This window comes from Neopelma chrysocephalum, unplaced genomic scaffold, assembly GCF_003984885.1.
Source record: "Neopelma chrysocephalum unplaced genomic scaffold, ASM398488v2 Primary Assembly neopelma1_361, whole genome shotgun sequence".
Taxonomy (NCBI): Eukaryota; Metazoa; Chordata; class Aves; order Passeriformes; family Pipridae; genus Neopelma; species Neopelma chrysocephalum.
Genome location: NW_020898025.1, coordinates 763,622 through 780,695, shown reverse-complemented (window position 1 = coordinate 780,695; position 17,074 = coordinate 763,622). Strand labels below are relative to the sequence as shown.

Below are 17,074 nucleotides of genomic sequence, written 5' to 3'. Positions count from 1 at the left end.
GTGATCATCATAAATCCCACCCTCATAAACCAAGAGCAGCAGGGGGGTGTTGATAGATCTCCATGCATATGAAGCCCCTGGGAGCTGTCTCCCTGCCTCAGCAAAGGGAGAATGTGTGTTCTATCCCACAGAGCTGCCAGCAAGGGGCTGCTGGAGGGACTCCTCCGTCGTGCCATTTGTATTCCCGGCTCACGGTGGGACTCTGTGCCCTGGGGAAGGCTGGGGTTGCTGGCGTATTAAAATGATAAAGTCAGGTACAAGGATGTGCACTGAATATCTCCCTCTGCAGAAATCAGATTTCCAAGGCTGTCTGCTCAGAAAAACACCCCGCTCTGACCTTACGGGGGGATGCTGAAGGATTGCAGCGCGAAATGGGCACGACAGCTGCAGGTTTCTGCCCGGGGGGAACTGCTGGATGGATTTATGGCTTTAAACTGCACCACGGGGGGAAGAGCAGCGTTCACTCTTTAAGCAGCCAAGCACTCCCCTTTCTAGGAGAGCAAGACAAATTACCCACCGTGCACTAAGCAGCCCCTGTTAATTAACAGTGTCCACCCCTGGGTCTGCACCATCCTCATTTCCAAGGGAAGCAGATGCAGCAGGTGTTCGGACTTAAATGTTCGGATTTTTGTTTTCCTTTGCCTTGTACAAATATAAAGTCCCAAGGCTTATTCTAAATGCTAAATCCTACCAGCAGAAGAAATCAACAGCCATGCATTTTCCTGACCTGAAGAGCAAACATCCCTGATACACTGTGTCCAATGATCCACGGAATAATCCATAGCAAAACAATGGGATTAGACACATGAATTCAGTGGGGAGAAAAAAAAAGAGAGGACAGACTATTTGCAAACACCGGCTGCACAGCCTGTCTTTAAAGAGCAGCTCTGTGATCCTAAGTGTGTCATTCATAAAATCACCAAAGCAGGAGCTCTGGTACATAATTGCTTTCCATATGGCATCAGCTTTGCCAGTGTTTGCCTCCCAGGCACTCTGCATAAACAAATCTCCTCTTTCAGCAGGGGACTGGGCTTTAATTTTCTAAAGGTAACAACTGCACTCAGAAGAGGTACAGCACAGACTCTTCATTTAGGAGATCTGCTCATCCAACCAGGTCAGAGATACACCTTTTAAGAAAATCACAGCAATTTCAAGAAAAACGGCTTCCTGCAAAGAGCTTTAATGGCAAGAGAGAAGATGAGAGCCTGGCACCTACAGGGAACAGGCTGCAGCTGCCTCCCTGCTTTGGTCCTCATCTCTTTCTCACCAGCAGTATTGGAGATGCAGAAGGGGCTGATCAGTCTTTTCACTCCCTGGAATATGGATTGAGATCACAAGGTCATATGATGAGCAACTGCCACAAACAGCCTGTGCCACGGGCTGAAAGTCTGTCTGGGAGTCAGGTTATTTGCAGGCTTTGGCATAGATCTGCCTGTCCCTGAACAAGTAATCAGAGGCTACTTTTAATATGCTCTGAAAACCAGCAACAGGCCTCTCTTTACGTCAGCAAGGGGTGGGAGCAGGTCAGGGCAGTGAAGTGAAATCTGCAGGCACAAAACAGAATTAAATCAGTGGCAGAAGAGATGAGTGCTGGGTATCCAGCCGAGAATCGTCCCCACCTGGGTTAAGAGCACAGCTCCTCAGTTTCCCAGAGATTCTGTAATGATCAGTTATGGCAAAGCCAGGCACTTCTCCCCCTCTCAGCACCACTGAACGGGCAGAACTAATGCTGGTGTCTGGTGGAATGTACAGCGTGGAATTGGGAACTGCCACTGGGAATAACCTGAAGGAAATGGGATCTCAGGGTGCAGCAGGGGATGGGAGATGAGCTTTTCAAGTGGAACATATAACAACAACAACTCTGCAGAGACAAATGCAGAGGGGAAGCTGAACTGCTTACAAAAGGATGGGATAACTCTGAAGATCAATTACTGGGTTGAACAGAAACCTGTTTTCTTTCCCCATGGCCCCAAAGGACAGCTCTGGTTTAACGGGATAACTGTGACCATCCAAGACACTTTGCTGGGACACCTGTCAGTCACCATTAGAGGTGCTGATGTGGCAGCTGAAGGTCAGGGATTGCTCACAGCCACAGCTCTGTCCCTGCCTCAGCCACACAACTGCCTGTCAGGTACCATCAGAGCCATTAATACAGTTGGAAAGGTCTGGAGTGATCCAGCTGAACAAACAGTGCAGCGAGACATGGAGACACCAGGTAATGCAAGGACTAAAAGCAACCTGCCCAGACAATAAATGTAATCCACTGATGGGTTCAAAACAGCTTCTGCACGAAGAGACTTTTCATTCCTTTGACAGAGGAACACAAAATCCAGCAACCAAAACAAGCAAATCAATAAGAGAGCAGAAGGTTGAGGTCAGAGCAGCAGAAGTAGCACCTCCTGTTCCTAGCAGAGGGCAAACTTGGGTGACCCAAGAAGAGGGGTACAGTCTCTTCTCTGAGTAAGGAGGGAGCTGTGTGTGTAAAGCAGGAGAGTAAATAACCTGTCCCTGGGCACACTGCTTCTAATATTTCCTTGCTCTTTTCTACCCTTTCCTTGTTATTGCTCCCCTTTCATACCAGGGCAGTATCTACTTAATGCCCACATCTCCCGTGCTGGGTTCTCAACAAGAGGAAAGAAAACATTCCTGTCTCATCCTTCTCGCACCAAATCGCAGGATGCAGAGGTACCATGGTAACAGGAACAGGAGTGCACACAGGAGAATGCAGCCCTGGATCCGAGGGGGATCCAAGACTCTTACAAGCCCTCTGCCTCTCCAGGTGGTTCCTTACTTGCTGCAGCACATTCCGGAGGTAAATCTCACAGTGCTTCTGCTCAGCCTTCCCGTGCAGCTCCCGAGCAGCTCCACGGGCTCTGTGCTGACTGCAGGATGAGGTCTTAAAGAGATGTGCTGATTTCTAATATCTGTGTGATGGACCATGTACCATTATCCTCCCCTGTGCAAGAAAGGCCCTAATTCTCTCTGGAGGTGAGACACTCAGCTGGAAACAAGGCTGATGGAATAAGTGTGCAATTACTATATTGCATCTTACAAATCGGGCTGTATTATCCAATCACATGTATAACAGGCTGCCTGACAAGACATTTTCTTGGCTTGCTGCTCTGACAGTTGCTACTGCTTCCTGAAGAAAAATGGAAAGACTGAAAGGCTCCAGGCAGGGCTGAACACAGAGAGATACCTACGCTGCACCCAGTTCCCTGTCACCGGGCTGAGGAAGTTGGGATAAAGGCCCTGGGGCTTCTCCACTCTGTTGAGGACTCTGCGGATGTTCATCACCTAGGAGAGATGAGAGACAGAATGGTGTTACTGCTCTGCTGACAGAGCTGGAGGCTTGCTCTGTCACCAAGGTCTCTAATTCCTCAGTGCTGATCCCTCCTGAGCAGGCACAGCAGCCTGGAACACTGGGATCAGGCACAGCCCAGTGACACGGCTCTCTGGGATGGAGAAGCTTTTGGGCTGGACTGCTCAGCTCAATCTTTATCCAGCTCTGTGGGATTTTAGAAATGATTCTGAAAACCCTGCAAGGCCCCAGTTGAGCAGGCAGTGGAAGCAGCTCACTAACATGCTCCAGAAGCAATCCCAGGGAGACCTTATAGCACCTTCCAGTACCTAAGGGGGCTACAAGAAAGCTGAGAGGGACTTTTCACAAGGGCATGGAGTGATAGGAAAAGGAGGAATGGCCTTAAGCTGAAGGAGGTCAGGTTTAGATTAGATTTTAGGAAGAATTCCTCCCAGTGAGGGTGGGGAAGCCCCGGCACAGGTTGCCCAGAGAAGCTGTGGCTGCCCCATCCCTGGAAGTGTCCAAGGCCAGGATGGACAGGGCTTGGAGCAACCTGGGCTAGTGGAAGGTGTCCCTGCCCATGGCAGGGGGTGGAACTGGATGATCTTTAGGGGTGCTGCCAACCCAAACCATTCCATGACTCTGTGATTCTATGACTTGGGATCTGGGTGGAAATGTGAAACGTGAGAGATCTGGAGGGTGATTTTTTCCATGATCCAAAGGGAAAGGAGTGGCAGGGATGAGTGACTCACACACTACTAAAATTCACCACGTGGTCACTTAGCATGATGAATTGGGGCCTTTAATTTCAACGACAGGCAGCTCCTTTAATACCCCCAGAACAGCCACAGTTACTCTCTAAACCCTCCCCTTGGTTTCACTCCCATTAAATCCAATAGGCCTCTCCCATAAGGGACCCAGTTAAATGCTGTGCAGCATAAATATTCTATTATAACCTACAGAGCAGCTAATACCCTCTAAACCTTTTATAAAATCAGACAATTTGTACGCCTAAAGCTGGCTACAGACTTAAGTCGGTGCTTCCAAGTAAGTTGTCAGGCTGCATAATATTTACTGAAATTTAAGAGCCTGGCATATTAATGACATGTTTGAATAAAAGACACAGATGGACTTTATTCTTCCTAAAATCACGGGAGTCCCAAGCTGTGAGTTAATGAGTTGATCAGTTCCTCTGCAGTAATTTCCCACAGGATGGGCTGTTTGAGCCCACATCATCCTATATTTTGTCTCTCAGAGGGTGTCAGGATGAATGTGATATATTTTCTGTGCACACATCAGCTCAGGAGAGTCCATTAGAAAGGTTTTGCCCTTTTCCCTCCATGGGCTTAGGGGGAAAAGAGGAAAACATATTAGGCTGGGGACAGAGGCTTGACCCTGGCTCAAGATGCCACAGTTTGAGACTGGAATGTAGATGCAATTCTAGTTTTCAGCAGTGCATCTCCTTGCCCTTGTGTTTTCAGTGCTCCTCTTTCCCCACACAACTCCCCTCCCTTCACTCCCTTCGTTTCCTTCACACACATTTTCTTTCCAGACCACTGTTCCCTTTACTGGCCTTTTCTCAGCTCCCCCCTTCCTCTGAGTAATTTGTCATTATCATTGTCCTCAGGAATCTCTAGCTTGTCTCCTCAGTTCAAATCACCAGGCTTTCCTCATCTTCCTTACAGAGTTCCCTGGGTTTGTTTCCTTTCACCCTCTGCTTTTCTCTCCTGCCCCCCCCCCGACATTCCTCTTGCTCACCCCCCCCTTACTGCTTTCCATACACTCCATCCTAGTCTCCACTTTGCTCTCACAGCTTTTTCCTCCTCTTTCTTCCTGTCTTTCCTTCAGATTCTCTCTTTGTTTCACACCTGACAGACCTGCACTGGACATACCCATCATTTTGAGCTTTTTTTGGCAATCCTGCAACCACTGCCTGTTTTCACCCTGCTCTGGGACTTGGGACAAGCCCCATTTCCCCTGGGCTCATAGGAGCAGTTTGGATTCTAACTGGAGCAATTTGTCTCCCTCAGAGATGGTTCCTGAGGGACGAGCAGAAAAAGCTGATGAGTTGCTAGTATTTATTAAGATGTTCTCACATGCATTACAAGATCAGCTGTGGAATAAAAAAGCACAAGGTAATGTATAACACTAATAGATTTTCAGTTAAAGTTACACAAAAGGATGCAGCATGTCGACTGCCAGGCTTTTCCTACACAAAATAACCTCTGTAGAAATCTTGCTGGCTGGAGCACAACATTTAATGCCTGTTCAGAGTCAAAAGCTCCGCAAGTACAAGGCACTGCTGTTGGGATATCAGAATTAACAATTCCCTGTGCAGTCTGCATCCACTTGATGGTTTAATTTTGGCTGTGTCCTTGTCTGAGCAAAATTGCTACAACGTCACACACGTGGGGAAAAACATCCCAGAATTATGAAGAGACTAAAGACCAGGGTGGGAGGTACTTGCCTTTTCTGCAAACACCGGGTTGCCAGAGAGCTCGGAGAGGTGCAGGAATTCTAAGTGCAAGGTACCAAATTCTGCCAAGATGCTGCTTCCAGCTGATGCCCAACCCCAGCTCCAACTCATGCCACTGCAAGGAGAGAAAAGGGAGCCTTCATTGCCAGGAAAACACAGCCCAAGCCTGAGGTTCCCCCTGCCCCAGTGCAGATCTCCCTTTGCTATGGGCATGTGCTGCACACCAGCTCTCAACAGGGGCCATGGAAAGGACACACACAGATTTTCAGGACTCTCACAAGGAACAGTTCCAGTGGGATGGAGCAGCAGTTTTACAGAGGATTGCTTAGAATTGGGTTAACACACATACTGGGAAAACACGTTTTTTGTGGGAGAGGAATCCCTCCCAAACGGATCAGCTCCAAGCAAACTTTGGAAGAACGCTGACACCCTGCCCTACACGAGACATTTTGGGGTAAAACATGTCTGTAACTCACATCTTAAATGTCCTGATATTTTATGGAGAATCCAGACAGTCCCCAGGCACCTTGTTTCAAGGAGACCTCACAGTCTCTGTGTACGTGGCACTGACATTCCCAGTGTGTGCCTGCTCACAGGGGGATAAGGCACAGGGAGAGGGGAAAGGTGCCACTGGGAACACCTGACTGGAAGGAAAAGCCATGGGGAATCTTAACAGGAGAAATGTGACTCTGAGAGCACCCCACTGGTGCTCTTTCCAAGAACAGTAGGGCAGCAGAGCACTACAGAAGGTGGCAAACACTGTGTGAAGAAAGGCAGTTACATAAAGTGCCTTCGCCCCTGTGTTTGATGTACTGGGATCCCTTCTCAGGTTCTGTTTGACTTCCCTCACCTGCCAAATCCAGGCAAAGAGAGAGATCAGCACTGAAGCAAAGCAAGGGATCGATTTTGGGGATGAGGAGGGCAACAATTCTCCCTTAAATCCTAAAGGAAACTAACCAAAGGATGTGGATCTGCTTTTACATTCAACCGCTTCCTCCTGGTACCCCTCTGCTCTGTGCCCTCTGAAACCTACTCAGACATGACACTGTCCTTAGGAATATAGGGTTATATACATAAGGACCTCGAGCCCCAGTCCCAAACCAGCCTCTGCAGGTGCTGGCCCAGGGAAGTTTGGCTGAGCCACCTCAGACGTGACGCGGCTTCGATTTTCCATCCCTTTGCAGTTAATCCCCGGGAGGTGACAGGTTTCCAGGGATGGGGGTGGGGGTGACACTAGATGGCGCCTGGAAGCTTGGCTGGGAGAAGAGAAGGGTTTGTTGTTTACAGGAGGCGGAAAACTAATGATCCTTCCGAGGAGGAGGGGAAAAAAAAAGGAAAAAAAAAGAAGTTTTCCCTCCATGTGATATACGGAAAACCATTCCAGGTCCAGAGCTGTTTGTTTCGCCTCCAGACAAAAAGAGCCATTAGATAAGCAATATGTTCACGCTGTTTCAAATTGCTCAGTCACTGCCAAACGTCAGCCTGCCCTGCAAAATGTCAGGAGGCTGCAGCACCACTTTTCATTTGGAAACACCGAGTGCAGCTCAAATGGGCACCCCAATAACACCGAGGGTTTACGGCAGAAATGTTCCCGTGCAGGCAGGAAGGGCCCCCAGTCTGACCAAGGTGAACGTGGAATTAAGATCACAGTGGCCATATCTGCTGATCCTGGCAGCAGCTGGCCCTGGGCTGGGTGAGCTGAACAACCCCACAGTGTTCTCACACCTATAAACAGTCAATTACTTTTTCTTTATTTACTGCACCGAAGGGACGTTGTAACCAATACGATCTCACAAACAGAAACTGCCTTCCCAGCCAGCTCGGATCAGGAGTGCTGGAAGCAGCCAAATGGGGTTGTGTTTGTTGTGACAGAGGCTATGTGGGGTCACACAACCCTCTCCCGGGGAACTGCCCTCCCAAAAACACAGCCAGGCATGGGATGTGCTGCCGGGAGCCCGAGCCTTGGGTTAAAAATCGCAGCAAAACTCCTGGGGAGGGGGTTTGGGGGAAACAAGAGTCTGTCTGCAACGTGTCCCTGGGTTAAAGAGCAGCGTGGAATGACTCTCTGGAGGAAAACATTTTTTTAGCATTACAGTCTGGACAAACTGGGTCTTCACAGCTGCCCTGTTTTGTAACATCTCAGAGGAAGCCACTGTTCAAAGGGGCTTGGCCTTCAAGGGAAAAGAACATGCCCAGAACTCTCTTTAGCCCCGACATAAGTGGGTCTCCCTTAAACACTGTCTAGTGCAAGCAGGGACTGAAATGTTGCATCACCTCCTTCCCTCATGGAGATCCAAGGCAGCAAACCAGTGCCAAGTCAAGAGAGAGGCCAGCAGAGAATGATGAGGAAAAATCTGGGGGTGAAGAGGGTTTAGGGGAGATGAGAAAGAAACAGGGGCCAGGGATGCAGCACAGAAGGCATCAGGAGAGATATCACAGTGCAACACAGAGAGCACAGAGCAGCAGCTGGAGAAGACAAAGTACTCCAGGACCTGGCAGACAACGTGGCAGTTGGAGCAGCAGGATGGAAAACAAGCCTGTGTGAGATACGATCCAGTGCTCATGGAAAACAGGCACAGGGAAGGACATCAGCAGAGAGGGGACACAGAGCAAAAGGTGGTGTGAGCTGATAGTAAGAGATAAAGCCAGTTGGCCATGGAAGAGGTGGGGGGTGGCTGTCTTTGTGCTTGGGCCCTCAAAAATATGCAGAATTGTCCTAATGCCAGGGGTGTTCTGATTCAAATTTCTGAATGTCATTCTTAACCCACCCCCCAAGCAACCACCAACATAAGCCCACACACGCTGCAAGACTCTCCTCCTTTTGGGATGAAGATGTCTCTCTGGAATTAGCAAAAGTAGAATCGGAGAGAGAATTCCTTCTTGCAAAACTCCTCTGGGCTTTGTTTTGGCCCTGACTTTGGGTCAGTGTGCTCTCACAGCATCACCTTGATCTCCTCCTCTGCTTCCACTTCCACAGGCTCCCTCACACCGAGTAAATCCCTTCCCCTTTGGGTTTACAGCCTTTGGCTGTTCATCATGTTCCTGCAGCAGTCAGACTATGGATACAGCTCGCTTCATCCCTGCTCCTAAATCAATTGATACTCCAACCCTCACAGCAGTTTCACGGCCCTGAAGCCAGAGCTCAAGGCAGTAACAGGGGTTCTGCATGTGGGCTCAGTCTTATGTTGATTTTCTTTGCTCCTAGTCAAGGTCACCAGCAAAACATTTTGGGAATGTCTAGGCAGACACAGGCTGTTTCAATTGTCTTCACAAAGGGCAGGGGAGGGTTTGGCATTTCTGTGAAAGGTTAGCCTCTGCCGAGCCTTTATCAGCTGCAGAGGAAGCAGGATGTCTCTCTTCTGCAAAAAGAGACAATTATAGTCGTGGTGGTGGCTCAAATTTTCACTGGGATCTTGAGCACATAAGACAAACGAAGGGTGACAGTGATATTTGAGCAACGGAGCAGCGCGAGCCAAATATTTGGGAGTCTTGTGCTTCCGCAGAGCCAAAGAGGAGATTTGGGCTAAGAGATGAATAATGACTTTCATGGCTGCTGCTCCCAGTTTTGCAAGAGGTGAGGATGAAAGGCTTTTGTTAACCCACATTTCCTGCTGTCTGTCTCAGCCCGCACGCAGCTCTTACCCGGGGGATTTGTTTGGAGGCATCAAAACGAGCAAATCAGCCCTTATTGGCAGGGAGTAAGAAGCAGAGACCAGGAGTGCAGCCTCCAGCTCTGTCTCTGCTTGCTGACAGACCTTCAGCAGGTATTTAACTCAGCTGCCCCAGCGCTCCCCTCTGGCCTGAGAACATCCCCTACCTGACACAGAATGTTGGGGCTCCAAGGGAAGGACACACCTGGTTGAGTGCTGCTCGCAGGGACAACACCAGAGGATCTGTATTTTCCCCTCTTTCCAGCAGCAAAACTGTCAGCCAGTCCCATCCACCCCCTTTCCCACTTTTGCCAAGCATGAAGCCTGGATAAATTCACATGCATCTAGTTGGGCACACTGCAAAAATCCACGCTGCGTGCAGACTACAAAACAACCTTTCAAAGAAAATGAGAGTGAGGAAAATGCTATTGCAGCAGGGAGCCCTGCCAAGAGGTAGAGGGAGAGAAACTGTGGACAGCCCAAAATTAATAAAACACAGCTGGGTTTGACTTGAGTCACCTGCAATCTCTGCCAAGGCACCTCTTGGGTTTGAGTTGGCAAAACAAATGACCTCGAAGAATCTGCACTAGAAGGGGGCACCTCTGAGGAACTGCTGCTGTTCCTGCTCGAGCCCTGGGTTTTTACAAACGCTCAGCACTAAAGGGACATGGTCTGTAAGGACGTGTGTGTCTTGCCTGCCCAGATTTATGACGCCACGTGGGATTCCAGTGGGGGTGTTAAAAGCTGGCAAAAGTTTCTCTCCAAGTTCCAGAGCTTTACTCTTGAACACCTGTTAAAAGAAGAAGAGAGGATAAGTGTTTGAATGATTCCTTGTGAATAAGAGTCACGCGGGATTCTTTCAGATCTGCTTTTTCAAGCACACCAGCATAAAAAACTGCAGGAATCCCCTGTTTCAGGTGTGCTGCTGCCCTGGTTCCACTGACAGATCTGAACCAAGAGTCACACTGAATTTTGGTATCTCTCTGAATTTCCTCTAAAATCTACACTAAACCTGTGCCCAGTCCCCTGCCAAACCCTCAGCCTGGACAAGAGCAGCCAGAGCTCACAACAACCCCAATACTTTGGCAGTAAATCCCTATGATCTGAACTGATCCCAAGGATACTCTTTGGGGACAAATTCTTCCCTTTCCCAGGGTGGCAGAGGTGAAATGACTGAATTAAAATCAAAAGAAATCTTTCTAGGGTGAAGATTTACAACATGGGTTTGTCCAGCTTGTGTCATCTCCTGTTGTAAAAACCTTGATTTCCAAAGAACAATCTTTCACTTGCAACTCTTTTCCAAGAGGGATTCATGGTTTCATGGCTAAGCTGCTCCTTTTCCATTTTTAATGCCTCAGTTTGGGGCCTTCAAGTCAAATTACAGCTTATGGTGGCTTGCAGCACAGGGCAACCATGCACAATTATTTTGGGACAAACTGATACAAGCACTTATCTTTGCTCCAGAGATTAGTCCTGATCAAGGGAAGCCTGTAAGTGACTTAGGAGATAAAACACAAACCTTTTACCTCTAGCCCTGTTGTAGTAGTGCTCAGAAGGCAGGAATTTATTGCTCTAAAAATACAGCACTGAGGAAACCTGAGCTCTCCTGTGGGCTTGCAGACCTTTGATACACTCACAAGGAAAAAGGGGGTTGGTTCAGAAGGGGAAGCAAGAGACAGGGCCTTGATTTTTGCCTTTCAGCCCAGTGACACTGACTGGGTAAATGACAGGCACTGCCCTGGCTGCTGAGCATCGCTGCTGACTGGACTTCAAGAGGTCACTGCTGGAGTTTTATGGTTTAATGTGGTTTCTTTTTTGCTCTGTTGATCTGAAACCTGTTGAAGTTGTCACTGAGACAGACTCCAAGTCAGGGCACTGAGTCTTTGAGAGTTTTCCCCGGAGGGAAATCACAGAGAGAAGTCATTCCTGGCACTCATTTAAAATGCAACTAAAGTAACAGAGCTGCTCCTGTGACTCCTCCTCGGATCAATGGTGTCACTCTGCAGTGAGGAGCCATCCCACCCTGCTATGGTGGACAGGACCCAGCTGTCATTTAGAGCCAGTCCTCCAGTTCCTTCACTCACAAAACTCCCCCCTGAATCAGAGTTTCTGCTCACCAAAGACTTCCAGGGCAAAGGAATAATCTCTTCATCTCTCCACAGCCAGCTGTAAAATTCCAGCCCAGCCACATTATAAAACAGATTATGGCATTAAGCCCTGGCCTCTGCCAGGCTGGAGAGAAAGAAGGGAAGTGAGAGCCTCTTGCTTTATCCAGGACTCCAGGGGGATGGAGCATCCATCAAAAGGCTGCTCCACCACGGTACAGGAGGGGCTGGGACACCCAGCACACACCTGCAGGGCAAGGGGACGTTTTGTGGAGCTGTACCACTGTCACAGGAGTTGGCAGGACATAGAATCTGACACTGGTTTGGGCTCGAAGGGACCTCAAGGAAGTTCCAACCCCCTTCCACCAGAAGGTGTTCAAGGAACAGTTTGCCAACCTCCTTCCCTGTATCCCAGGGCACTTCATCTCAGAAACTACTGCTAGAGAGAGACTGTCCAGGCACAGTCTGGAGCACCTGCCCCTCAGCAGTTGCCCTCCTTAGCCCGAGGCAGAACCTGGAATGATGTTTGATGAAATCTCACTGCCCCTTTAGAACAGAAAGGAACAAGTACAAAGACAAAGATCCCTGAAAACGGCATTTCCCTGGGGAGCAATGTGTCCAGCTGGAAACGTGTCTTGCTAGAATTGCCCACAGGAGAAAAGATCTTTGCAAATGAGCCGTGCCCGGTGTGTGCAAGGTAATTATGCGAGGCTTAATTAAAAGAACATTAGTGGCATTTCCATATTCACAAAAAGGATAGGTTTAGCCTGTTGTTATGGAGGGATTATCTGATGCTCAGAGAAAAGCTGCTGGAGAACCCTTTCAGTTCATTACAGGGGACTGTGTGAGGCACAAAGAGCTGCTGATACAAACCTCTTCTCCAGTCAAGTAGTACGTGGCCAGCAGCCCTCCGATGTAGCGGATGTTCACCTCGAACAAGGATGCTTCTCCATTCTGAAAGAACAGGAGGATACACTTGACTGCAAAATCTGCACAGGCAACTGGCAGCCAGGGGGGAACAGATTGTAGGCAGATCCCTCAGTCTCCCAGTCCCCACCCACATGTAGCACAGCTTTTTGCCCAAGATCTCACAGCGCTTTATTTGCTCCACAGTGACAGGTGGAGTCTGAAGGGAAGAAAAACTCCCAAATTGCCCCATTTATGACAATACCTAAGTCAGCCAGATGTGTTGTCCAGCCAGCCCTTTCTTGGCTTAGGCCTTGCAAAGAGCTGTGAGTCAGTTTAAGATAAAAATTTACCCCTTGAAGTGTTTTTATTTGACGAGGAAACTGTGAAGCCCCATGGAAAAAAATACTTTCTCCATTTTCTCGTGAAGAGGGCACTGCATCAGAGGGATGTGATGCAATTCCTGCTTTCCTTTAAGTAGATATTTTCAGTCATTCAAGGACTCACCTGTGTGCAGGCTGAGAGAGGACCAGAGCCTGGTCATATTAAGGGTCAGACAGGCTGCGTGGTGTTCGTGCACCCCACACCCCACAGAGCAGACACACGTGGATGTGGTTCACTGAATCCCTCAAGAACCCACTCACCTGGAACAAGTCCTGCTCTGCCAATTCAGCTGATGATCAGCAAATGTCAAAACAATTGCATTCAAAAAGGCCTACAAAAAAATACCTGCTCCTGGCTGTCGAATCTGCACCATAAATGATTCCTTACCCTCACGCAAACACACAAAGCCAAAAACCAGAAAGATCTTCCACCAACACAGCACTCTGAGTGAGCAGAGGGACACTTGAACCTCTGCACTACCCTGCCCTTTGCAAATACCTGCAGGTCACAAATCACAGCAAGTGCTTTCTGGAGATGATGAGTGCAATTGCATGAGACAGATCACAGCACCTGATTTCCAACAGAGCTTGTGGGCCTTGGAGTTCCCGTCTCGCTTCTCTGGACTATTGGAGTTCCTTGTACAGAGCCAATATTTAATTAATTCCCCTCCCTGTCTCCCTGTGCTGTGCTCCCTGACTCCACCAATCAATCCACAGCATTCACTCTTGTCTTTACAGATCAATCTACTCTGCAGGCCGAGAGTAAAAGCTTTTATGAAATCCAGATAAATTATATCCCAGTTGATATTGTCCCTTGTTTATTGATTCAGCAACAGACTGTGAGACCATTCACCAAATTCATCAGATGTGGTCTGCCTTTTATGAATCCACGAGTGCCAGTCATGCCCTCCCAAATGATGCTTTTCTAGAAAGGCAGCTGCAGGCATTGTTCACATGGGAGAACCATCTTTCATAACAACTAGATTGGCACTAAACAAATAAAAGTTTGAACTGCACTTTGGTTTTAACATTCTCTGTGTGCCACTGATGAGATCCCATCAGCTGGGCCACAAGAAATGCAAGAGCTGGCCTGGAGGCCAAGGCAGAGCTGTGACAAGGGATGGATAAGGGACAGGATCCTGCAGCTGACTGCACTGCAGGGCATGTGCTGTACCCAGAGCCCCAGCACGTCTAACACAGCTCCCCAAAGTATCTAGGAGAGGTTCAGAAGCCACAGAGAGAAGCACCTCTGGCCATTTTTAGAGGTGCTCTTCCTTCCAAACCTCTGCTCCCACTCTGCTGCCAAGGTGCCACAGTCCCACTGAGCCAGTCCCAGCAGTGACACATCAACAAAGGGCCCAGACAAGGAGATCTGTGGTTTTAATCTTAATCTACAGCATTTGAAACAGAAACTTTGTCTTATCACAGGCAGACATTTAATTGAGATGAAACAGAACTTGTTCTTTGATGAACAAAACTTCCTTGGAGTGTCTAATAATTACAGCTGTTTTCATAACCCAGACCAAAACACAAAACCATTAAACATTGAATCTTATTTTCAGCCAGACACGGTGAGTCTGATCTGGTGGCCCCTGGCTGGGAGTGAATCATCATAGTCCCTCTGGCCTTAAAAAGAAAACAATCAGTTGAGTGGTTTCTTCCCCCCACAGACTTCATGGTTCCCTTCCCCAAAGGATTCTTAGAGAAGGCTGGGATCAGAACTGGCTGTTCAGGTGACACAGACAGGCATTCCCAGTAAGTGACTCACCACATTCAAGTCAAAGCTCTTCTCCACCCACTTCTTGGCTTCTTGGAATTCCTCCTCGAGTTCCATGATGTAGAGGGTATCTAAGGCATCGATCACAGTTGCTCCTCGAAGGCCTCCTGCATCACAAACACAAGGGAGTGATGAAGCTCCACTCACACCATCCTCTTCAGCTCTAAATCCACCTGTGGGAGCTGGCACAGGCAGCAGCTCCCAGCCCCAGTACTGGGGATGTTTGGATGGGATCCAGACAGGCCATGGCCTGGGCTGAGATCTTCTACCAGGACTAGTGAGCTTTGCCACCCAAATTTGGAGAGACCCAATTTTCAAAGGGGAATTCTGAAAGAATTCCCCCAAGGAACAGCTCAAGGCCCATGCTTGAAGCCACCAGTCACAACTGCAAGCCTTGGCCTTTTTTCCAGCCTTGTCTTGGCCAAAGTGGTTGGGCAATTCCAGCCCTAATCTCTGTTTACCTGTAAACATAATTTCAACCTCTTTCCAACCCAGCTACCAGCACAAGCCTCTTCTACGTGACTGAACTGTATTTTTATTGTGCAAGAGCATCCAAGGCAGGACCTTGATCCTCCTATCCTGATGCAGGGTTGTTTTTTTGGAGCACAAATACTGTTGCACCATGCCATGACCCAGGGTGTCCCAACACCAGCATATGGACAGAACACTCCACAGAAAGGACAAAAGCCACCCCTGGAGGGTGAGAGACCAGAAACCAACCTCAGTGAACCCTGAGCAGAGAGTGGGTGACTTTAGGGACCAGTCCCTTCCTTTGGCCAACAGAACAGTCCCTGTGAGCACACTCACCATTCCCCAGCAGGTGGCAATGGGACACACGAGGCTGAAGTAAATTCCAACCAAGTACTTGGACCAACCAGGTCATTCATGTAAAAAACTTCATGCCAAGCATTGTCTTATGCAAAAGGACCACAGGAGAGCTCCTAGTGAGGCAGAATGCAGGGTGTGTAGGCAGACAATCTCACAGCAGCTGAGATGAAAAGGAATTAGAGATGTAACAACCCTGGGTTTGGAACACCTCAGCACTGGAGTTTTATTTCTGTCTGGGTTCCCTAAAATTATTCCTGGCACGGGACAGCAAAGGGAACGAAGCACATCGTGACTCAAACCCCTTCGTGCTTTAATTACAAAGGCCACCACATTCCTGGGTAACTCAGCAAACACAAATCCTCACGTGGAGGACTCCAGGTTGGGATCATCATCAGTCATCCCTCGGTGGATGTAACGCACCAGGGACACGGGCGTGAAGCTGCCTCTGTATCACCATCAGTGAGCTGGGCCCACACAAACACACACACACACACACACACACACACTGCTCAGCTGCAGCCACATTCCTGCCCACCCCCTGACAGCCAGACCTTTTAGAATCTCTGGCAGCAAAGATTTGGATGAAGTTCAGCTTTCATTTCTGCAGGAGAAGCTGCTCCTACCGGCTCTGTCCCCATCATCTCCTTTTCCAGCAGAAAGACTCTCACACACTGCTATGCCCAGGGATTTTCCTGAGACTTATTTCTGTTTGGCTCAGGTCAGTCCCTTCTTCTCACCAACAGACTTCAAACTACTATCCCAAATTCCCCCAGCGCCCCCGGCCTTTCATTGCATGCTCAGATTGGTTTGGCACTTCTGTAATACCTTCAGTGTCACTTCAATTCCTGTTCTGCTTAAGAGAGGAAAACCCAGCTGGATGCACTGTTGGGGAACTACTGCAGAGGGGAGGGGAAGGCAAAGGTGAATCAGGTGTCATGAACCCTCAGCCTTTGGTCTTTTCTTATTAAGGGAAAAAAAACCCGACTGTGTCTGATGAACATCATGCCTTATCCCCAGAGGAGAAGTGCTGAGATCCAACAATTCCATGCCGGGCTCATTTCTGCTCTCAGCATTCCTCTCCCGTAAGGAAGGATCCTGCCTTATTTTGTTGATGTTACAAGATTGCAGTTTTGACACTTCTCAGCCAGCCAGCACATCATTGCTTTAATAAAAACCCAACCAAGACTTTACTGCTCAACTACAGATTGCTGCCTTTCGGATGCTGTCTGCATCAAAAGCAGGAGCTGTGGAAAAGGATGGAGGCAGTTGAAACAGCCTCTAGAAATCCATTTATTCCCACAGGCTTGGGAAATGATCCTCTAACCGGAGCCGTCTCCGAGGGCGCGAGAGATGGAGTCAAACAGTCACTAGATCAACTGGTGGGTCCTAAAACACAGCTGAGCTGATGTGGGTCTGGGGTGCTTGCCAAAAGCACTGACCAGGAAAAACAACACCATGGCAGGCAATGCTGCTTTTATCAACCTTAATGGACCTTCAATATTAATGATTATGAGATTTTTATACACTTTCCTATTAGCGAGGAGAGGCACGACACGGACACAGGCAAAGCATTTAAAAAGAGAAGGAAGGGCAGTGCCACCTGAGGCACAGCCTGTTACTGTGATGTTCTGAGAGCAACACTAATGGG

At 48.6% G+C, this 17,074-nt stretch overlaps 1 protein-coding gene across 1 annotated transcript in view; it reads right to left on the bottom strand.

Annotated features, from left to right (window-relative positions):
• The window catches only part of MAN1C1 (mannosidase alpha class 1C member 1), a 62,878-nt gene that overhangs the window by 6,670 nt on the left and 39,134 nt on the right, over positions 1 to 17,074 (bottom strand). The window contains exons 3-7 of the mRNA XM_027705944.1: positions 14,590 to 14,705; positions 12,406 to 12,486; positions 10,123 to 10,217; positions 5,769 to 5,892; positions 3,204 to 3,297 (exon numbers count right to left, since the gene is read on the bottom strand). Coding sequence (XP_027561745.1) covers positions 3,204 to 3,297; positions 5,769 to 5,892; positions 10,123 to 10,217; positions 12,406 to 12,486; positions 14,590 to 14,705 — 510 coding nt within the window. The remainder of the gene's footprint in view (positions 1 to 3,203; positions 3,298 to 5,768; positions 5,893 to 10,122; positions 10,218 to 12,405; positions 12,487 to 14,589; positions 14,706 to 17,074) is intronic.